Source organism: Homarus americanus, unplaced genomic scaffold, assembly GCF_018991925.1.
Source record: "Homarus americanus isolate GMGI-L3 unplaced genomic scaffold, GMGI_Hamer_2.0 scaffold48088, whole genome shotgun sequence".
NCBI lineage: Eukaryota > Metazoa > Arthropoda > Malacostraca > Decapoda > Nephropidae > Homarus > Homarus americanus.
This window is the reverse complement of record NW_024719965.1, coordinates 1,133,336-1,158,087: the sequence shown is the minus strand read 5'-3', so window position 1 is coordinate 1,158,087 and position 24,752 is coordinate 1,133,336. Positions and strand designations below refer to the sequence as shown.

The 24,752-nt window shown below is 38.1% G+C and overlaps 1 protein-coding gene across 1 annotated transcript in view; it reads right to left on the bottom strand.

Annotated features, from left to right (window-relative positions):
• Positions 1–24,752, bottom strand: part of LOC121860350 — a 60,984-nt gene that overhangs the window by 1,974 nt on the left and 34,258 nt on the right. The window contains exons 8-15 of the mRNA XM_042357444.1: positions 20,670–20,800; positions 16,121–16,226; positions 14,739–14,866; positions 12,560–12,752; positions 10,753–10,923; positions 8,340–8,481; positions 6,504–6,725; positions 881–1,011 (exon numbers count right to left, since the gene is read on the bottom strand). Coding sequence (XP_042213378.1) covers positions 881–1,011; positions 6,504–6,725; positions 8,340–8,481; positions 10,753–10,923; positions 12,560–12,752; positions 14,739–14,866; positions 16,121–16,226; positions 20,670–20,800 — 1,224 coding nt within the window. The remainder of the gene's footprint in view (positions 1–880; positions 1,012–6,503; positions 6,726–8,339; positions 8,482–10,752; positions 10,924–12,559; positions 12,753–14,738; positions 14,867–16,120; positions 16,227–20,669; positions 20,801–24,752) is intronic.

Here is a 24,752-nt window from a genome sequence, read left to right as displayed (position 1 = left end):
AAGTTATCGTAACTGCTAATCTACTGTAATATGTTGAATAGCAGAATGATAGAAATAATGTAAGAAATTTAGTTAGGGAGTTATATATATGTTGCATTTAATTTAGGTTCTATTTAGTTAAAGTAATATTTAATAGTTACCTGAATTGTAAATAGTTACTCCTTCTTTAAATAATAGTCTCTCGCGAGTCTACATTCCTTTGTCTGAGCGTGCATCCTACCAGCTACTGTAGAATGTAAAAAATCAAAATACCTGCCATCGTTACTTCCTTAACGATCGTGACCAGAGAAACACAACACTCACCACCTCCAGTAAAGACTGTGATCAGGGAGGGGCTTCCTAACTAAGCTCCACCATTAATTCCTGACCTCCATCCACATCAGCAAACCTTGAGTATCAATTTATATTGTAGGATATCCTAACTTTGTACTTAGTTTGACACTGCCACTTAAGATAATCACCCATTTCGAGTGTTTATTTAATTAGTATAACATAATGTAAATATTTCTTGTCCTGATATCAACCATTTCAGGACAAAAGTAAATTAAAGCAAATTCAGGAATGAAAGGGAGTCCTCTAACCTAAATATAGACTAAATATAAACTAATCTTCTATTTATGAAAATACTGTATTTTTAAATTAAAATGATACTTACTTTGCAATACAGTAGCCTCACGTTGACGAGGCCTTGGATGTGCAACAAAATCGAACTAAAAATATTGCACAGTATATGACATACCCTTCACTAGATCCAAGTCCAAGATAAAGTGCCTGTAATTGTTTTGTAAACTGATGGTGTGAAATATATTCTAAAAGTTGCTGAATTTTTTTATAATTTAATGGTTAAAAAACTTGTATCATATTTTGTTATATTAGTTACCTTGTGCTTCAAACCATTGGGTTTGGAAACATGTTTGTCAATCATTTGGGTGTCTATGAAGCCCTCTTCACCCTCCCAGTTTGCAGGTGCTTCACCCAAGGAGTATACGATCTTCAATCGATCATCTTTGGCTGTTGGGATACAGGATATTTTACCACACCCATAATGAACTGATGGAAGTACAGTACAGTCTATAGAAAAACATTACTCTTGGATTGCACCCATACATATGATGAACCTTCATAGACCAAGTATAGAAAGTGAGATTCTGATTAATGGAGAAATATCGATGTGGGCTATTATTTGATATGCCACTGAAAGAGTTTGTCTCAACTTCCAACTATTTATAGTGACATCACTTGTCCTATGATGTAGCTATAAGTTGTGTAAATAATATGTTGTTGCATGGAACATGACTCGTATCATGCAAGAAAGATGTCTGTTATAAACCCTACAAGAAACTCAGAAACTTAAATAAATCTTCTGACTATTGAAGTTAAAGAAGGAAATAAAATGGAAACAGACTAATTTAAAAAAAAAAGTTATCTCTAAACATATTTGATCTATTTATAAGTACTGTGTGATGACCCTCATTTCAACTACTGAAAAATTAAAGTAAAATTACAGGTTGAGATCCCTAATCCGAAATCCTTGGGGCCTAATGTGTCTTGGATTCCGGATTTTTTCAGATTTTGGGATATAACCTGTATACTGTACACCTGTATAATAAGATTCAGGTATCTCACCCAGAGGGGACTGTGCTCGAGTCTAAACATGAAATTCGTGTACAGTTATATCTCATTTACCGAATATGGATACATATAGCCTGCAGGTAGTTTAATGTAATATTTTTTAATAATTTTGTGCATGTAACAATAAAAAAAAATGCACATTGAACCATCGGAAAGGTAAGCTACCACTACCCTGAAATTTACCATAGTGCAGTCTGTGTCTTACCTTCATTCATTAATGCTCTAGGGACGAGGATGCACTCTGCAGGATGACTTTCTTAAATGTTTCTTCGAGCGTCATCTGCCTCACTAACAGTGGTTTTTGTCATAGCAATCTCTCTTTGATCTTATAAACTGACATGATTTCTTGTTCAGATATGAATGCACGCTGCTCTAGTCCATTAATAAGCCCATCACACATTTTCACCATGTCATCTATGAGCACTTTTACCACTGTGTTATCTATGTCATCTTCACCTTCATTGTTAGCATCACAATCACCTTGATTCAGAACTATTTCAGCGATTTCACTATCAGTCAATGAATGTACAGTCAGCAAAAAAATTTATGCACCTTTAGGGTGTTATAAAATATGACACACCGGACCAAGAATTCTGAAAACACTCATTTACGTGGGTAATTCATGTTAATTTCTCCGTATTAACTATATGTGATATAAAAAATACATCATACTGGTTATACAATGCATCACAAAACCAGAAATACCAACCTTAACAAATTAAAATGGCCTCAGTCAGTGATCGTTGCAGAGGCCATCAGACCAAGGGGTGTAGAATATTTTTTTGCTGACTGACAACTAGAGTATCATTATTAATGTTGAGAACTACTTCTATGTCAGCTTCCTCCAGCTTCTTGACAGCATCCAAGGATATACCTTTTGCATATGTAAGGTTTGATATAATTTGTTTCTCACTTGTCACACAGAATCCTTGAAAGTCATCATTTTGTTCATCGTCATCGAACATAGTCGACGGCCAGAGGTTGTGCCAGGCATTCGCAAGGGTGTCCTTACCTATGGCATTCCAAACACGAGCAGCGGCGTAGATGACATCCTTCACTGTAAACTGCTTTTGGAAACCCTCCACACCCACGCCTCTGTTCACTGCTGCCAACATGCTGTTCAGGAAACTGCCTTTATATTTGCTCTTCAGTGCTCTAAGGATCCCTTGGTAAGTTGGTCGCATGGCTGAATTAATGAAGTAACATTTAGGGGAAGTAAATGCCATAAACATTATTCTTGACAAGAAGTTTAACTGGGGGATGTGCAGAACAATTGTCTAGGAATAACAAAATCTTGCAGTTGTCTTCCAGTCCAGCTTCCCGGAAGTACTCACGGGTGGCTGGTACAAAATGTTTATTAAACCAGTCAGAAAAGAGATCTCTGGTGATCCACGCTTTCTTGTTGGCATAATAATGGAGTGGTAAATTAGTCACGCCTTTAAAACAGTGGGGACATTTGCTCTTGCCTATCACAGCAAGTTTACACTTGTACGTGTCTGCAGCATTAGCCAGTGTTGCCAACTTGGCGGAAAATCCACTAAATCGAGCGGATTGTCCTTTCAAAATGCGGATGACTTAACCCTTTTGTGGATAGCGGATTTTCTGGTCATTTTCACTGGATTTGGGAGAAATTCTAGCGGATTTCGTGTCCATGATAATTATTAGTAATTAAAACCTATTCTGTCCTCCCTCTGAAATGAGAAAAAAAAGGAAATTTAAAGTAAATAGAATAGAGTAAGCAGCAACCCAACCCCGTCCCCCTGCTGTCCATTACACGTTCGAACTTCGTACAGATACAGTACCTGTCTGCCTTGGGACCCGCCGCCCACGTCCAGTGGCCCAGCCAGTAGCCTCCCAGACGTCACTCTATGTGGAAGTGCTTTAATTAACCAACATGGAGCCAACTTACGCTCAAGCATACAGGAAAAGCTGGGAGAATTTTCCAGAGTTAAAGGACTGACTTAAGACTGTAGAAAAAGATAAAACTAAGGCATATTGCTTGTTCTGTAAATGCGAGATTAATGCAAAACTTTGTGATCTGAGAAGGCATTCAGTTTCAGTAAAACATGTCAAATCATCAGATCAAGTTTCTAGTGGAAGGCAAACAAAGCGACCGTTCTCTAAATTTAGTGACACTCAACAACAAGCCATAAGTGATGCTGAGGGACTGCTATCAATGGTAATTGCTGAACATACTGCATTTTTAACTGGATCATGTGTCGGAAGCTTGCAATAACGCGTTCAGTGACAGTAATGCAGTGAAGAATATGAAATTGCATAGAATCAAGTGCTAAACCTTTCGAGTAAATGTGTTGGCACCACACTTTACTGAGAGTCAACTGACATAGCTCTCGTGAAGTTGCTTGGTGTTATTGTACGTAATTTCAGCAAGGAGTTTAAGAAAATTGTGTTAACGTATCTTGGACTTATTGAACTAGAAGATGGATCAGCGCAATCTATAGTAAATGCCACCAAGAACCCTTTACAGGAATTACTAGGAGTTGGAGTCGATAATGCGAGTGTCAATACTGGTGATGTTTATGAAATACTGAAGAATTATCTTGAGCTACCGCATTTAATAATGGTCCGGTGTGCGTCATTCGATTCAATTAGCTGTGTCGTATTCGGTGGGGGAAACACTCCCAAGAAATATTGATTTCATGGTGCAAGAAACTTAGAACTGGTTTGGCCACTCATCAGAAAGACAGTTATTGTACAAGAACTCTGTTTGAAACACTGAACGATGGAAAACAACCACTTCAGATTCCTAGAGTCTGCAAAATGAGGTGGATTTCCTTGGAACCTGCAGTGACCCGCATCCTACCCCAGTGGGAGGAACTTAGGATACACTTTGATATTGCGAGGTCACCAGAGAAGTGTTACAGTGCTGAAGTGTTATTCAACATGTACAGTGTCCCCATTAACAAATTGTCCACGCTGTTTTTGCGCCCAGTCCTGCAAAATGTTCAGCGAACTGTAAATGTATTTCAGGGTGAAAACACTAAACCCATTAAACTTCTGTCTGACCTCTCAACTCTCATCTTTGCAACAAGTAAGAGAGTGATTATTCCTACGGCATGACTAGATCCTTTAACCTCTGAAATTACCTTTCACGTTGACCCCAGGACATATCTAGGATACGAATTTGAAAAGACTTTCACCAACTCAAAGCTATCAGAAAAAGCAAAGCGTGATCTTTGCCAACGCTGCATATCTTGTATAATGAGTTAAAAAACAGACTTCCTGATAACTTCAAAATCTTGAAGAAATTGTCTCTGTTTTCAGTCGTGGAATGTCTCAGAGTTGTGAAGGAACCAATAGTAGAGGTAGCTGAACTTTTTGGATACCATCCAGAACAAATTGACCGAATTGACAATCAGTGGTGCAACTTAACAATTGTTAAATGGCACGAGTCCACGTCAACAGTAAAATTTTGGATTGAGGTATACGATTACCAGGATGCTACAGGAATAAATCCTTTTCGTGACCTCTGTGAATTAGCTAGTAGTGTACTCTCCCTCCCTCACTCTAATGCTGAAGTCGAGAGACTCTTTATCCAGATAAATATTGTTAAATCAGAAATCGGTTGAATACAAGTTCAGTCTGTGCTATTATTGCAGTGAAAAGTGGACTCAGAAGAGTTGGAAAATGTTGCCATTCGTATGAACTGCCAAAACAAGTGGTAAAGCAAATATGTACAATGGTAGCATACAGTTCATCGACATCAAAAGCACCAGAAGGTGATCCAAGCTATTCTTCAGTACCCATGTTTATAGAGGCTGAAGAGGAAAAAGAGGACGGCATAATTTTTTCGCTGAACTACTGTAAGTGGTGAGTACTTAACATTTGTATATTTACTTAACATTTGCATATTGTTTAGGATACGTGCATAATATTGGGCTTAGCGGATTTCTAGCCGATTTTCACCAACCACATTTGGCAACACTGATTAACACATCCCAGCAGTCAGTCTGTCCTTGACATCCTTAACTCATGCAGGAGCCTTCTCATCAGCTGTAGTTAGTGATTGCCTGGAACAATAACGCCAGAACAATGCTGTCACGTCGGCATTATAGATTTGTTTTGGTTTTAGATCTCCATCAGCGATGATCTTGGCAAACTCGTCGATGAAGTTCTCTGCTGCCTCATGATCAGCAGAAGCTTTATCACCACAAATCTTTAAATATTTAATGCCGTGCCTCTTCTTCAACTTCTGCAACCAGCCTGCTGAATATTCACAGTTACCTTCAAATTTAAGTTCAGCATGATAAATCTACGCTTGTTTCATCAGCATACCCTTAAGCGGCATATGCTCACTCCGACGCTGACGAATCCACTCTTTCAAAACACGATCAAGATCTTAATTTTCATGCGCTTCTGCTCATCACTTTCAGCATAGAACTTTAACAACCTGTCTTTTTGTCCTTCATGTTATAAATGTTGGTCGTTCCAACTCCAAACTCCTCCGAGAGTCGCCTCACACATACACCACGGTCAACCTTTTGTGCTTTTGTTCAATGTTACCCATAAGGATTACAACTGTATATTAATGCGACAAACCACAGAAAAGGCACAAAAATCACAGAATAATGAGCGGACGTCTAGCTGTGATGAGTGCAGAACAACAACTGATGCTAACACTCGCCACCCTGACCCAGTTAGGGTAGATTAGGTCACACTTGTAACCCTCCACGGTGCGCCAGGACCCACGCATTTCACGGAAACTAAAAAAGCCTTGTGGAATTATTTTAATTTTCCACGACAGGCTCTCCAAAAAAACGTACGGATTTTGGAGGTTTTTGATTTTTAGGGTTTCGGATAGGGGATTCTCAACCTGTAACAGTCTTTCTTATCTAGAATTCTTTATTTACCTGCATACTGGTCGAGCTCTTCATGATACAGGATCTCATCATGATTTTCAGAGAAATATATAAGTTTTATCTTGGTTTTATCACTGACATTTTTCATGCTTTGGCGGATGAGCTGCATACCCGGGGTGATGCCACCTCCTGATGCTAACAGTGTCAGCTCGTCCAGCTGGTTTTCCTCATATTCAAATCCTCCACACGGGCCTTGGAATTCTACCTTGTCTCCTGAAAAATATTTGTTTGATATTTATCACTTTCTGTACACTTATATATATGAATGTTCACTACTCTGTCAATGATTCTTTTCACAGGGTGGGATCCTGTTTTGAGGTGACAGGAACTGTTTGTGTGACAAGCAAGAGGGACATTAGTACAATTCCTGTCTAGGACTGATATTTATTTATACTGTTTATGTTTTGAATATTTTTTACTGTACCTGAATTAAATAATATGTTAATTACAGAACAGCATTAAAAATAATTTCTCTGAAAAAAATTAAAAAGACAAATATGTAAATAAACGTGTAACAGCTTTTAAATATCTATAAACCTATAATATTTTCTTTTAACAGTATCGTGTGATTAAATTACTGTATTACATCTTTATGCACATGCACATCTCTGTTGCAAAATATATAGTAGACCTATATTCAGACTCAAGTATTTAAGTTTTACAAAAGGGGTCGGGGGATAGGGGTAAATTATCCCAAATGGGGTAAATCTATAAAGTTTGGTAATGCATGCGACATGAGGGCCTCAGTTTCCTCGAGTTTACTCCGCATTGTTAAAAAACGTTTTCTTTGGCATGGTGACTGACCAAAGTTTCTAGAGGTCGTCAGATTTACGTTTGATTCCATCTCATGGTGAGTTTCCCTTCCATCGAGTGTAAACACAGATGACTGGATCTTACTTTCTAGCTGATTAAGTTTGTGTCACGGACCCATAAATGAGGTAAGTTTGAGTGACCAAGATATAAACCATATAGCCTATCTGAAATATGAAGTCACTGATTTTCGGAAGATTACTGTAAAGAGCAGTACAAAATGTTCATAAAACATCAGGTAAAAGATGATCGTCTATCATTATGTGTCGCAAAAATAACAAAAAATAAATTAATGTTTTTTAATAAATCATTTCACAGTCACTAAAACAAGTGGTATTGTAACTGTACTTTTCATAGGTGATCTACACATTTTGTTTGTTACTTGTAGGCTTACATGTATGCAATTTTATATTAAAATGTAGCTTAGATCTGTTTGGTCCATTAACTCGCATGCACTTTTTAAGCGCACATTTTGATTATTTTCCATTATACCAGGGGTGGGCAAAGTGAGGCCCGCGGGCCACATTTGGCCCGCCAAATTATTTCTGTGGCCCGCCACTGCATTTGGCAATCAGAAAAAAAATTCTTATTAATTACAGAAAGGACAATTTTGGAAGTTGGGTGGACATAGCAGCAATACTGGCTTGTCGCTGTTAACCTGTGGCCCGCGAAGTGTGCCACCATTCATGAAGTGGCCCTCCATCAAAAATAATTGCCCACCCCTGCATTATACCATAGAGGTATAAAGCCTATAATAGACTTTATTTATATTTCTATGATTCTACAGACCTTGGCTGGGAACCTGGGGCCTACCAAAGTTGTTCCCAATTGGGCCCCGCACCTCCTAAGGCCGGCCCTGTTTGTAAGACATAATATTTTACAATACCAAGATTACTGGTATGGCTATCCTTAATATCCATAAGCAGGCAGATAAATAGAAACAACCTTTGACACTGATGGTAAACGATGATGATTACCATAACTAAGAAATTAGTCAGTATGGTGTAAATCTCTCACCTGGTTTAAGGAGTTGGAAGTGCTGGGAGATAAGACCCTGTGTCTCAAACCTCAGGACCAATTCAATATAACCAAAGTCATTTGGACAAGACACAGGTGAGAAGTAGCGCAGCTGTTCCTTTCCCTTGATGATAACTTTAACCTACAAGAAAATATGCTGTTCAGAATTCAATGATGAGGATTTTGAATATATCTATAATACGTATTGGATTGAACTTGAAGTACCCTAGATCTTTTATAGACAAATATCTTAATATCGCTAAGAAATCCTTTTATAGAAATGATCCTAAACCTCCTTCTGACAATAAGAATCTCTTAGCTTTGCCATTTAAGGAAAATTTCTCTCAGATTCCTCTGCTACTGAAAACCTGGAACATAAATGAAACGTTTAGTAATTCATGCACTATAAAGCAAATGTTAATTAAGAATTCTCACAGCAATGCAGGTGGCTGCATTTACAAAGTTCCATGCAAAGAATGTAGTATGTTCTACTGAGGGCAAACGGGCAAAGATCCTATAACTAGACTCAAACAGCATAAATATAGTGTTAGGACAGGACAGGAAGCCAATTACAGGTTGACAACCCTTTATCCGAAATTCCGAAAACCGAAAAGCTCTGAAAACCGAATTTTTTTTTGTGAGGCCAATTTCTTTTTTTTAACAGGGATGAGCCTACCCGGGCATAGATCACTGACCCACATCAGGGCCTGGGGGGCGAAAATGTAATAGTAATAATAATTATAATAATATTAAATATTCATAGTAAAATTTTTTTTTAATAAAAATACACCCAAATAAAATAATAATGATAATAATTATAATAATAAAATATAATAATAAAATCAATATTAATAACAATACTGTAATAATAAAATAATGATAATAATAATAATAAAGAAATACAAGATTGAGAAAAAGATCAAAAGTGAGAAACACGACCTAGACCTATGAATTATTATTATTATTATAATTTTTATTACATTTTCGCCCTCCAGGCCCTAATGTGGGTCAGTGATCTATGCCCGGGTGAGCTAATACACATGTAAAAAAAAACCCTAACCATTCTGAAAACCGAAAAATTCCGAAAACCGAAATGCCTCTGGCCCCAAAGATTTCGGATAAAGGATTGTCAACCTGTAGTATTGTATTGACTGGGCTAATGCCTCCTCAATCTTACCTTGTAATTAAATTATCAATAAAAAGATTATAGAATCTAGTCTCATTAAACATACTGAATCTGTTAACATGAATTTGAGTGAGAGCATGTACAAATTGGATAATTTTGTCATTAAGAAGAATTATACCCTGGTAAAAGGGTTGGGTAACTACTTAGTGACCTAAATATAGTGGACACCTTCTGTCCCAAGGGACTTGATCTCACTCTCCTTTACTGTAATATAAATATATATATATATATATATATATATATATATATATATATATATATATATATATATATATATATATTTCATTTAGTCCATATAGCACGCGAACTTCAACATATAATCAACGACCTCACCAGCCAGGACTCGAACCCTCGACCTTATGCGTGTGACCAGGGAACGCTACCACCTTTGCCACAAGGACACTGAAAGTAACCCTAGACTTTGTTATATTTCACACAAAGCCTGTTCATCGAGCTGATGGTGCCGTGAACCTCCAATGGGGATTGCCCATGCCACGTATGTGGTGGAAGTAGCATTTTACCGAATCCAGCTGGTATGAAACACGAGGTACCATAAATATTTCTTTTAGTCCATATAGCACGCGGACTTCAACATATAATCACGGCGCCATCAGCTCACAGGCTTTGTGTGAAATATAACAAAGTCTAGGATTGCTTTTAGTGTCCCTGTGGCAAAGGTGGTAGTGTTCCCTGGTCACATGCATAAGGTTAAGGGTTCGAGTCCTGGCTGGTGAGGTCGTTGATTTTATATATATATATATATATATATATATGTATCCGCGAATAATCGAGGACTGCAAAATAAAAATATGCGAATAATCGAGGACCGCAAAATAAAAATCTGCGAATTTTGGGGGGACTGTATATATTCGTTCTAGAGAGAGTAATTTCCTTTATATGTATTGTAAATATGTGTCTATGTGTGTAGACACACACACACATAGACATAAATAACATTGGGAAAATTCTCTCACAAATTATCAGAAACAAATTTATTAAAAATGTGAGTGTACCCTCAAATCCGTGCTTTATTAATAAAGTACAGACTTGAGGGTAAACTGTCACATTTCAATCCCTCTGAATGACTTTGTAATGACCCCTGAGAGTAATTTTCAATTTACATTATACAAACACCTTTATAAAAAATCAACATGGTACAGGTACTCAGTACTGTAGTCAACTCCTCAGGTATTTATCCTACATTTGTGATTTGGTTGGATCACTTACCACAACATACTGTCCAGCAAAGCATCCTGTGTGGTCAGTATCCTTAGGCAGCGAGAAAACAAAAGCTCCCATCTTGTCACTCACATCTGTGTATGACTTGAGGGCGAGTGGTACCCATTTGTCAGGCTTCAGTGCTGGGGCATGACACACACCATCCTGTGTCTTGATAATCTGCAATACCCAAATATATTAATTTATTAGCCTATTTAACCCAGCAGTTCTTAACTCTTTCCAGATGTTCCAGATGTGACCCAAAATCTGCCCCTATCACAAGAGTTTTTTGAGTCTACATTACTATCCAATATAGTGGACTTTATTCCTCCATGGTATAGATATGTAGATGATGTTCTTTGTCTTTGGCCTAGAAACAGTGACCAGACAGTTTCATACACTTTTTATCGAATCACCTGGAGTCTACTAAAATGTCAGTTTTTTCTGCTATGTTCTTAAGATGTCTGCGTATTTGTGTCTCTGAATTTATTGACGATGAATTGAAACACATTCGTTCCATTGCACAAAAACTTGGGTACCCTTCTGTGTTTGTTGATCGTTGTTTTAAAAGGGCTAAAAAATCCTTTCATTCCTCTCAAACCAGGAAATTCCTACACTTAAGAATATTTTGACTCTGCCCTATCGTAATGAATTTGTCCCGTTACTTCGGTCCCTCAAGCTACTAAATATTAATGTTGTTTTCAAGTATGACTCAACCATTACCAAAATGTTAATAAGAAATAGCCCAAGTTTGAATGTAAATGGAAGTGTTTATTGTATTCCATGTAGCAAATGTTATTGTAATTATGTAGGACAGACAGAAAAACACTGCAGCTTAGAAGTATTCAAATCATCTTGTGTCACAGAAAGACTTCTGGTTGAAGCTAGTTTAATTAAGGAATTAAAATCAATAAACCTTAGTGATGGTCAGTTCAAAACTGATAATATATTACATAAATTTATTTGTCAGTGGCCCAAGGTTAAAAATGCTTTGAAAACGTTTGATCTAGATGTATGATAGTTATTTAGTGGGTCCCTTATTTTTTACCTGACCTGACTAGTCACGTCACCCCTTCTCTTAAGCTCCTCTACGTGTGTGTCGGTGTTGGTGTGGGGATTAGTGGATGATATCATTATGACCTGACCTCATGTTCAATAAGGTCACCCTGTATATTTAAGCCTCTCTCTGTCCATGTAATCCAGTTGCCTCTGAAGATGTCTTCAATAAAGACGAAAGCTAAGGTGCTCCGTTGTTTCCCTTTTCCCGTGTGATTTTATCAATATATATATATATATATATATATATATAGTAATATCTCCCATAGCCAGAATCCCTCAAACCCGGAACTCTCCGATAGCCAAAATTTAAATTTTCTTGGAAAATCGTTCCCAAAGCCGGAATTATCCGGAAAATTTAAGAAAAAATCCCGATACTACAACCCGGAAAATTCCGGGTATGAGGGATATTTTTCTGGGTTCGAGAGATGTAATGGACAATTTCTGGAACTTCGGAGACCATTTTTCCGTTACCCAGAAAATTCCGAGGATGAGAGAGTTTTTTCCGGCTTTAAGAGAGTTGTCTCGTTACCCGGAAATCTCTCATTCTCGGAAGTGCTCTGCACCAATTGTTCCTACTAACGGGGATATCACTTGTATATTATGGGGAAGTAAAGTGCCCCATCTCTACCACAGACTTATTTCTTTGTTTGTTCTAAAAGTTCCTTTACTCCATTTTTTTTAAATCCTTCATAAACAGACTTCATAAGAAATTCTCATTTCATCAACTGCAAGATGAAAGGTACTATGGAGTTCTTACCTTACCATTAGCTGCAGGAGGGCAAGTGTTGAAAGGGTTTTCAAAGTCAGTTTCTTGGAATGGGTGTTTGAACTCAATCCCCTTCTCTTCTGATTCCACATCTTCTATGAGAGTCTTGGCCAACTTCTTCTTCTCCTCCAGGTTCATCTTCTTTAGTTCATTATGAATGATCCGGTTGTTGGTATGCTGGTCCCTAGAGAAAGGATTGACATTTCTCCCCTAAGCTCAAACCTAGCTTGACAGTAGTTACCATCAGCCATGCCATTTGTCCCTTAATTGCTACTTGTAACTACCAGTTATTCATGAAAACCTTGACTTAGTCTCTTCAAAACCAACTTAAGGTTCATCTAGTCAACCTTTCATGAGTTTAAATATAATATAAATGTTCTTGGGCAACTTTACACAGTCATGTGGTCATTTATTGAAGGTTTTTGTAAACAAGGTATCTGAAGAAATATTTGACAGAGATGCCTCCAATTCTGACAATGGCCTAATTTAGTGCAAATTTCTCCAACAAATCTGAAGGCCAACATATTTAGTCTAGTTAACGTAAAATCAGACGATTCATATAATACTCAATAGCCCATAAAACATATAACTATGCCTTCTTTATTGAGTCCCCCGTCTGAGGCGTCCGTTTTCTCATCGCTTCAGGACGCCCGAGTCCTCCGTTTTCTCTCGATCCGAGACTGTTATTCCTTAGTCTCTCATGGCACGACACGAGATTTGAAATTGCCACTGTATAGTTGTATATGTTAAGTCAAATTAGATATGTCTGATTACAAATGAAACATTCAAGATCCCTTGTGAGTGAGGTTGAAAACTTCAGCTGTATTTATTGTTTGTAAAACTTGTCGAATAAGTGAGTGTTGAGTCTGCCAGTAAGAATGATGAAGTTCTAATCTCGCCAGTGGGGATAGCCATGAGTTCCCATTTGCGACTGAAGTTAGATTATTTTAATGCCCAAACCTAAGAAAATCCGATGTTTGTAGTTTGTTTATTGTCAGTTGTCTATTTAAGAAAGAAATTAATTTCCTGAAAAGATTCTGTCAAACTCTATATCTCCAAGATCTCAACGTATACCCATAGAGGGCCCCTGTGTGTAGTTTTGCTGAGCCTGTAAAGTAGCGTTGTTAGTGTGTGTATTTTATGTCCATTTCACTTTTTCTTGGCAAGCTGCATACCAGCTGGCTATCGTTAATTCGGCACAATTAAATTGTGAGAGCCCCGCACCCTGGGAACTCAGCCCGCGGGACGAACTCCCTCGCAGTGTGTCGGACTGCAACCGATCCTAACAGCACGCTCCACTTCTTGGTGTAGCACCAGTGACTGGCCCTGGTGTGTTACTCACAGTTCTATGTACCAAACAGTACTGAGTACTGTCACCCCGTCTGGTCCCCGAGATATGCTTGGGACTGTCAGTTGGTTGAAAATGTTCAAAGGAGGGCCACCAGACTGGTGCCTGCCCTTCGGCACCTCAGCTACCCTGAGAGATTGGAGCGCCTGAACTTGCCTAGCTTATATTACAGACGGGCAAGGGGTGACCTAATAGAGGTGTATAAGCATCTCAAGGGGCACTACTCAGTCGAGTGTCCTTACTTGGAGTTGGCGGACGCTCGACCACAAGGGGACACAGCTCAAGATTGAAGAAACAGCAAGTCCATAAAACTGTGAGGGCAAACATTTTCGGAGTGAGAGTTGTGAACTCTTGGAACAATCTACCAGAAAGTGTTGTGACGGCAACGAGTGTGAGCTCTTTCAAGAAAAGACTTGACCAACACTGGAGCGGGTTCAGGTACATTCAGGAGCTGGTACATGCCCAGTACTTGCCAACAGTGCGTAACAGAGACGTGACCGATCGCCCAAGCGACTAACGAGCCGATGTTTTGGTTAAGAGGATAAAAGTAAAAGTAAGGTCTTGCCTAGCATAGATAACCACACTCCTCCTGCAAGTTTCTTGAAAAAGGTTCGTAAATGAGTCATATCCAGCAGTTGATAAATACTGACCCAAGGTAATAAATTATTATAGGGAGATGTAGGATTGTGAAACAAACCTGTTACTACAATACAGTATTATGGAAATTATGCTAACAAAAGCAGTTCATCTGCAGTAGTAAAGATGCATGACAATATCAGTGAAAAAAAAATAAATGATGCAAGAAATACTGCATTTACTTACCAATAATCAAGAGAATCCATGCCGAGTAAAACAGATTTGCCCATAAATTGTCGTAGCACCTCATTGGATGGTCCCATCACCCATCCAGCCTTGCCATCCCGCAAAAGGCGCTCTAGGCCTAAGTCAACCTATAGTAGCAGGGTAAATATGAGAGAGAATTGTTGAGAATAAACTGGTGAATCACAAGCCCTGTCCTCCATTTTTGGTGTCCCCTGCTGCCTATAGTGGAGATATGCATGCATGTGTGCGAATGAGAAGGTAGCACTATTTCTATATCTCCACTATATATATATATATATATATATATATATATATATATATATATATATATATATATATATATATATATATATATATATATATATATATATATATATATATATATATATATATATATATATATATATATATATATATATATATATATATATATATATATATATATATATATATATATATATATATATATATATATATATATATATATATATATATATATATATATATATATATATATATATATATATATATATATATATATATGTGTGTGTGTGTGTGTGTGTGTGTGTGTGTGATCAAATACTGTAACCATATTTGTAAATAGTGAAAACTGCCTTCTATGACACATTCGTGATATCTATATTAAATAGGACTAGAGTACCAGCATTCTTATGCATATACAGTACCTATACTGTACCTTTAGGAATAAAACCTGTACAGTATCTACCAAGCCTAGGTGAAGTTATTTGTAAGAAAAAACTTTTGGATAAGAATAATTGTGACTAATGTAAATATCCTATACACTACAAAATTAATGTTTTATTATTCAGTACTACAGTATGGTTCCATTATCTCCACAAAAGGTTCGGTACTCCATCCCCCCATATTCTGTGGGATCAGAACCAATTTTTTCTCAATGGCACCAGAGGACCCAGGATTGTTGTTGTTTAGTCTTTTTTATTTCCTAAAAAGTTAGAATTTATGATACTTTTTGAGTCTGGATGAGTTACAAAGGAAGATAAATCTAAACTAAAAAAAAAGACTTAAAAATTATTAGTGAAAGATATCTTAGATTGTGTGTTTACTATATTCCCTAAAATGTACATCTAGGATCCCACACTGACACGATCTCTCGACACATTAATCATGTTTACATATTTTACTCTACAACCTGTGTCTGTGTGCCAAGCACTTAAAACAAGTGTAATTCTGGTTTTGTTCAATGATTATCCGTATAACCAGTGTCACAACAGAAAAACAAATTAATTAATCTAGGAAAACTTAAGTATACTGTATATGAAAACAAATTAAAGGTCTTCCATTCAAGAATCTCATAGAAAACCCTTGTAATACAAGTATCTCCATCAGCAAATAAGCCTCACCTTGTATCCTGATCCACCACAGGCATGAAGCATCTTGTCACTCACATGAGTAACATTCTTAGCAGAAATGAATTTTGTCTGCCAGAGCCAATGTAAGAGATCTGTCCTGTGGAGCACCGAAGGAAGTCTCTCTTTAGTACCATGAACATAAGAAATATTATCATGCTTATGTATTTACTATACAGTACTATTGTAACAGTCAGAGTTGCACATCTAGTTTATTAATGCCCACACTTATTCGCATGCCCAGTATCTGCCAACATTGTGTAACAGAGACATGACCGACCGCCCAAGCGGCTAATGAGCCGATCAGTGGCGAAGAGGATAAAAGTAAACGTATATTATGCTCTGTTGTCCATAAAACATGTGTGAAATTAGTGAGTTACCCCCTAGTCAAATAAGTTATTGGGTCTTATAAAAAGGTCGTCCCTCATAACGATCTTCAAGAGTGAAGTGTTTCCCCATCTGGAGTACTGTTGTAATGACCATGGTCGATTGGTCGTACATGTTAGTTAACGTATGAATAATTATTATTATTATTATAATTATTATTGCTATTACATTTTCGCCCCCCCACGCCCCGATATGGGTCATTGATCTATGCCCGGGTGGGCTAATCCCTGTTTATAAAAAAAAAAAAAAAAAAAATCTCCACAAAAAACTTTCGGTTTTCAGAGCTTTTCGGTTTTCGGAATTTCGGATAAAGGGTTGTCAACCTGGGGGAAAAAATAGAGGTAAGAAATTCACCTGACCCATGGCATTGATTTTCATATTTAAATGTACAGCAACTGAGTTGAATGTAATTTCTGTCATTGCGGGATTAACCTTTTTGGCATGTGTAGGGCACAGGCCCGAGTTACCAGTTAGCCGTATATAAACTCGTGTACGAGGAGCAGCATCACATTTCTGACGTTCCATCATATCTCAGGTGTGTATGTTCTCAAGCCCGCCATATTAAGTCAGTTTAACTAGGTGAATTTTGTGAATATCAGTGTTCATGTTGTAACAGTGAAATTATCCTTTACCCAGTGAAAGAATTAATATAACATAAATAGCGTGTGTCGTTGCCAGACGAAAGATTATTTGTGATTGAGTTATTTTTGTCACATCTCTGACGCTGTTCCGTCATATCTCAGGCACTGTCTGTGTTGTCACCACTACCGAGGTTCGATAGCCGACTATGGGCAAGATGGTTATAGAAGGATGTCTTTAACATGGCGAGATTAGAATCTGAGGACAGGAGCACCCAGGGAACACAGTGCTAAGACACTGCATCGAGTCTACCCAGGGCGCTACTAGCGAACAAGCTTCGGCTGTTTGTGTAGTAAACAACCCCAGCGCCAAGTGGACTAAGTCTTGTCCGGTTCACTAATCTTGGTTATGTGTACCGAGCAGTGATGGTATCAAGGATTGGGAATAATTAGCAGAAATATAGTTATCCCATGTTGAGTATTGAGCCCATGAATATTGGTATTACCAGTAATAACGTTGGTTATGTGGGTTGTGAGTACATCATTCATATGTACTACCAACTGAGTTCTAGTTAAAGTGCCTTGTTGTTCATTTCGAAATAACATGATGTGCTAAATAATATCTTAATTTGGGATAATGTCAAGTGTGTCATATAACCATCTGTATTGACAATGAAATAATATAATAATTGTTTAATGTTGTAACCAAGAATTGAAGATCTATTTTGATACTTGTAAAGTAAGACCTAAGTGATCCAGTCTTGTCTGAGTGTACGTAATTAACATCTTGTTCACTCTTTATGTTATTAAATATTGAATTAGTAACCTATGAGTATCAACGCGCTATCCTTTAACATTTGGTTCTCAGAAAATAACTATTGTATCTCACGTGCCTAGAAGCTCGCTAGCACGCTCCCTAACAGGCCAATGAGATATGATATATTCTTATAAAAGTCTGGGTGGTGGTAGGCTACCGTTATGTGCATAATAAGTGTTATAGTAAGAATGACATGGTTTTCCCAGACTAATCCATGGTATAGAATATAACTAAAGCATGATAATAAATTGAGAGAAAGAGCTGATATAAAATTCAGAAAATACAATAACATATATGACAGAATGAATTAAGTATAGAAAAGAATATTAACTTAGAAAATTATATTATTTATATATGCACAAAATAAGATCAATAGAAAATATAAGCAAAGAGATATAAGATAGCTACTTATAGACAGAAAGACTAAGAAAATAATATTAATACAAGATATATATATATATATATATATATATATATATATATATATATATATATATATATATATATATATATATATATATATATATATATATATATATATATATATATATATATATATATATATATGAAGCAAGTATACAAGTACGGAAGAATAAAAAGAATAAATATGAAGTAAAATCGAGCCCCCTTACACTGTCACCCCGTCTGGTCCCCGAGATATACTAGGGACTGTCAGTTGGCTGAAAATGTTTAAAGGAGGGCCACAATGCTCAATGTATTAGATATTTGGACCCATATTCTGGAACGGGGTGGTAATATCGACAATATTTACGTAGATTTTGCCAAGGCTTTCGACAGTGTACCCCACGGAAGGCTGAAAATCAAACTAGAAGGGTACGGAATTCGGGGAAATGTCCTAGCGTGGATAGAAGACTTTCGACATGACCGCAAGCAGTGTGTGGTGATTAATGGCACGAAATCGTCATCTGTACCTGTAACAAGTGGGGTACCACAGGGCAGTGTATTGGGCCCGCTGTTGTTTGTTTGTTTCATAAATGACATGCCTGACGTTGTACACTCCTCCATACAAATGTTTGCCGATGACGCCAAGTTATTTCGGGAAATTAAGAACCAAGCGGACTGTGAAGAGCTGCAGAAGGATCTCTGTGAGCTCCAGGAATGGTCGAAGAAATGGCTGCTGAGATTCAATGTCACGAAGTGTAAGAGGATGCACCTGGGGCGTACCAACGGTAAGGGGGCGTATCATATGTCCCAACGAGATGAAGAAACTGCACTAGTTGAGACTGAATGTGAGAAGGACCTAGGTGTGTATGTTGACAATGAGCTGAAGTTCTCGGGCCATTGTGAGAAGAAGGTAAATCAGGCAAATAAATTTTGGGTCTTATAAGAAGGTCGTTCAGATATCTAAACGGTCCGTCCTCGTAACGATCTTCAGGAGTGAAGTGCTTCCCCATCTGGAGTACTGTCACCCCATCTGGTCCCCGAGATATGCTAGGGACTGTCAGTTGGTTGAAAATGTTCAAAGGAGGGCCACCAGACTGGTGCCTGCACTTCGGCACCTCAGCTACCCTGAGAGATTGGAGCACCTGAACTTGCCTAGCTTATACTACAGACGGGCAAGGGGGGACCTAGTTGAGGTGTATAAGCATCTCAAGGGGCACTACTCAGTCGAGTGTCCTTACTTGGAGCTGGCGGACGCTCGCCCCACAAGGGGTCACAGCTCAAGATTGAAGAAGCCGCAGGTCCAGAAAAGTGTGAGGGCAAACTTTTTTGGAGTGAGGGTTGTGAACTCTTGGAACAATCTACCAGAAAGTGTTGTGACGGCACCGAGTGTGAGCTCTTTCAAGACCAGACTTGACCAACACTGGAACCCTTTCAGGTATATTCAGGAGCCGGTGCATGCCCAGTACTTGCCAACAGTGTATAACAGAGACGTGACCGATCGCCCGAGCGGCTAACGAGCCGATCAGTGGTGAGGAGGGTAAGAATAAAAGTAAAAGTAGAGACTTATTTTCTCTAGTATGAGAAACCATCCATTTTCTCTCTTGCCTGAAATGCACTCCTGTAGTAAATTTAAATTTATGGTGTAACATGTATGAGTAGCAGTAAGTAATATATGCCTACCATTAGCTGAAGCATGCAAGAATCTGTAATTACAGTATATATTGAAAGCTTTACATATGAGTGTAGTGAAATTTGTACCAAAACAATGTACAATATTTTGACTGCCAAACAATGCCTGTGATCCATGTTCTTGCCTCCCCTGACTTAACAAGAGATCGATTCAAATCCGAAGTTGTATTTCATTGAATTACAGCCATCAGAGAATCTGATGACTGTATTGAAATAATTGTCATTTTTGTATTTGAAAACCTCTGTCAACAACCACCAGTCCCTGAAGTCTAACAGAATTTGTATGAGTTGTCCCTTATTGTCCAAATGCTGACTCCGCCCAGAAATCATCACTAAAGCAACTTATGCCACACCATGTACCTGTACTGGGTACATCAGCCTACTTACAATGCATAACTTAGAATAGTTCGGCTACATGTATTTATAGGTGTGGAACTCAAACTCTGGATGCAAGATAAAGGGATTAAATTAGAAGTTACATAAGGATATGTGAAAGAAGTAATCGACAAAGAATGGTCCTACTGGCCATTGAATAAGGTCTTAGACTACAAAATATATAACACAACACATACTCAAAAATAGCATAATGTCAATCATCAATGAGGCTACAGCATTTTTTTCCAAATCTTAATACAGTACTGTGCACCTATGTTGTTGTCATAATTACCTTACAGTGAATTCAGGGTCAGAGTGAAGTGACCAGTCATTATGATTGGTTTTGTTGTCCAGGGCTTGGGCCAGCATCAATGTAAGTGACCGCGAGGAGTTAGTATCACAAGTACACTCCCCAAAATAGTCCTGTGGGATGTGGAGTCATATGTAGCTTTCATGTTAAAGTATATTTTATAAAGAGGTACAGGTATTTAAATTTTAGATGATCGGTCATAAAATAAAAAGGCTTTACCTGTACCACTTAGTGATCTTTCATCTTAAAAACAAAAATAAATACACGCACTTATGAAGGGGAGTTGGATACAACAGAGACTTGTATAATAACCTTATTCACCTATAATTCTTAATATTATCTTAATTTGCTTACACTGGAGACAAAACCTTTCACTTACAAAGGAAAAAACATCTTTGGTGTTAAAGTATCTCCCCCTACAAGAAAAGCCAGGAGCAAATTATAGTACAATAATTTCTTTCATAAAATAGTAAGATTTGCCATTCTGCTCCTGGTATTTTCAGTTTTTGGTATTTTTCTTATCTTCTCTCGACATGCACTTTAATATTTAAACAATCCTCAGAACATAATACCTATCTTACCTAATTTACTTTAAGGCCACAACAACCAGAGGTGGCCTTACTGAGGGAAGGAGGCCAGTGGCCTGCATTGAATCCCTTCATTGTTCTAAATAGTCGTGTAAAGCTATTTTGAAGCCCAGTACTATTCTCGTATCCACAGGATGTGCTGACATCCTTGGCAAGCTTGAAGTTGTGTCCTCTTATGCTGGCGGAGCATGACATTACGAAAAACTGGCCTGAGTTTACATTTTTCATCCCTTTCCAAGATTTAGATTGTCTCTATGAAATCTTCCTATCATGTCTTATCTAAAGAGCTTTCACTCCTAAGGCCCTCAGTCTACTTATCTACTTATAACCAAGATGATAAATAGTTCAAGAATCATCTTAGTTGGTCTGTTTTTTGTTTCTTTGTTTTTATCCTCTTCACCACTGATCGGCTCGTTAGCCGCTTGGGCGATCGGTCACGTCTCTGTTACGCACTGTTGGCAAGTACTGGGCATGCACCGGCTCCTGAATGTACCTGAACCTGCTCCAGTGTTGGTCAAGTCTGGTCTTGAAAGAGCTCACACTCGGTGCAGTCACAACACTTTTTGGTAGATTGTTCCAAGAGTTCACAACTCTCACTCCGAAAAAGTTTGCCCTCACAGTTTTCTGGACTTGCTGCTTCTTCAATCTTGAGCTGTGACCCCTTGTGGGGCGAGCGTCCACCAGCTCTAAGTAAGGACACTCGACTGAGTAGTGCCCCTTGGAATGTTTAAACACCTCAATTAGGTCACCCCTTGCCCGTCTGTAATATAAGCTAGGCAAGTACAGACGCTTGAATCTCTCAGGGTAGTTGAGGTGCCGAAGTGCAGGCACCAGTCTGGTGGCCCTCCTTTGAACATTTTCAACCAACTGACAGTCCCTAGCATATCTCGGGGACCAGACAGAGAGTACTCCAGATGGGGAAGCACTTCACTCTTGAAGATCGTTACGAGGGACGGGCCGTCTCGATTCTGAACGACCTTCTTATAACACCCAATAATTTATTTGCCTGATTTACCTTCTTCTCGCAATGGCCCGAGAACTTCAGCTCATTGTCAACATACACACCTAGGTCCTTCTCGCATTCAGTCTCAAATAGTGCAATTTCTTCATCCCGCTGGGACATATGATACGCCTCCTTACCGTTAGTACGCCCCAGGTGCATCCTCTTACACTTCGTGACATTGAATCTCAGCACCCATTTCTTCGACCATTCTTGGAGCTCACAGAGATCCTTCTGCAGCTCTTCACAGTCCGCTTGGTTCTTAATTTCCCGAAATAACTTGGCGTCATCGGCAAACATTTGTATGGAGGAGTGTACAACGTCAGGCATGTCATTTATGAAACAAACAAACAACAGCGGGCCCAATATACTGATCTGTGGTACCCCACTTGTGACAGGTACAGATGACGATTTCGTGCCATTAATAACCACACACTGCTTGCGGTCATGTAGAAAGTCTTCTATCCACGCTAGGACATTTCCCCGAATTCGTACCCTTCCAGTTTGATTTTCAGCCTTTCGTGGGGTACACTGTCGAAAGCCTTGGCAAAATCTAGGTAAATATTGTCGATATTACCACCCCGTTCCAGAATATGGGTCCAAATATCCAATACCTTGAGCAATTGTGTTAAGCAGGAGCGCCCCGGCATAAAACCGTGTTGGCAATCTTTTACAAGGTTGTTTCGTATTAGATGTTCCATTGCGGCATCTCTGATAATACTCTCAAGTACTTTACATATTATGCTGGTCAGGCTCACCGGTCTATAGTTGTTCGTGGAGTGACGATCGCCCTTCTTGAAGATAGGACTCACATAAGCCACTTTCCATTCACTGGGGACCATTTGTTCATCCAGGCATTTACAAAACAGGATCTTCAGTGGGTCTGCAAGCTCGTTGCACAACTCTCTTAGCACTCTAGGATGCACAATGTCAGGTCCGGGACTCTTATGGACCTTTAGCCTGGACAGTTTATTTCTAATACCCTCTTCTGTGAACACAATGTGGGTCAGTGCTGTGTTGAACCATCTGTCCTGTGTTGCACCTTTTCTAGAGATGTTGTCTTAGTGGAGGTATGGTTTACATGCCTGTAATCAGTAATCCAGATGGGGATGTACAAGAGACTCAGGAAGATGAAGGAGCATTTCCTTTGCTTTGTATTTGAAAGTATGACTTATAATTCCTATATTTCAATTTACTTTTTCACTGCTGCTCCAACTTGCTGTACGGTCTTCAGTGATTGGTCAGTCACAATGCCTAGATCTTTTTCCTTATCAACAGTAACTAAGAAAGAAATATAAATATTTAATTTTGTACATACGTACATGTACTTTACTTGCTTATTTTATATTACCCAGTATTTATTTTAACAGTACCATTATCTTGTTAGGTTAATCTTCTTACATTATCAAATGAAGTAAATAATTTAAAGGGAGAATACCTATTACTTTATTTCAAAGAAATACAAAAAGAGTGCAAAATATAACAACAAAATTAGTCCCTAAATTATTACATTTGCCCTGCTAGGAAAAATTTAAATTCTTAGGTCTACGGAGATTTTAAGACAGAAGGGATAGAGGATTCATGCTTGAGGTTTAATGATTCTGTTTGGGCATAAAGACATTCACTTTTTAAAAATTTGATTTGCATTACCAGTACTCTGAGAGGCTTTAGTTTCAAAAGAGCTAAACCTGATCATTGGAGAATTACTATGAAAGGAAGCTGTTTTGGACCATAAATCCCTAGAATGCACTCCTTAAAGGTTTTGTATCAGCGCCCTCTATTGCCACATATAAATTGAGATATAACAAGAATTTGGGCATTGTGTAAGAGCAAATCATGTTCCTAGTTGTGTGGGCACTAAAAAAATTATTTTTATTCCAAGCTAATTATTACTAGGTTAGGATTAATTACCGTAATTAAATTTAGCATGCTCATAATATTTACTGGTAAGCAGTAAGTGTTAAACTCATCAATATTAAATATCAAATCAAAGTTACCCACGAAACTTTCTTCCAATGTTTTCATCACAACACATAAGATATAAAACAGCAACTTAACTGTGAGGCCTCATTCCCAGGGGCAGTACTCCTCTAAAGAGGTGGCCATGATAAACGAGCCTCTTGACCATGTTTTATTTAAAAATTTAAACTTCCCTATATTGTACTGTATTTCCCTTTCTCCTCCCATGGTCACTAATGAATTTATTGGTCAATTTTTCATTCTTCCTCTTCTATAATATCTCTCGACACCCTCCTATTCCATCTTATATAACAGAATCTTTCCTATACAGTAAGTCCTCGCTTAACGTCGGGGTTACGTTCCTGAAAACGCGACATTAGGCGAAACAACGTTAAGTGGATCAATTTCCCCCATAATAAATACGGGAGTTACGTTCCTGAGCATCTCTTTGCCCCATGAAAAAAGTTACATATACAGAAAATTATTGCCATTTGGGTTGAAATGAACAAATGCTTTGGA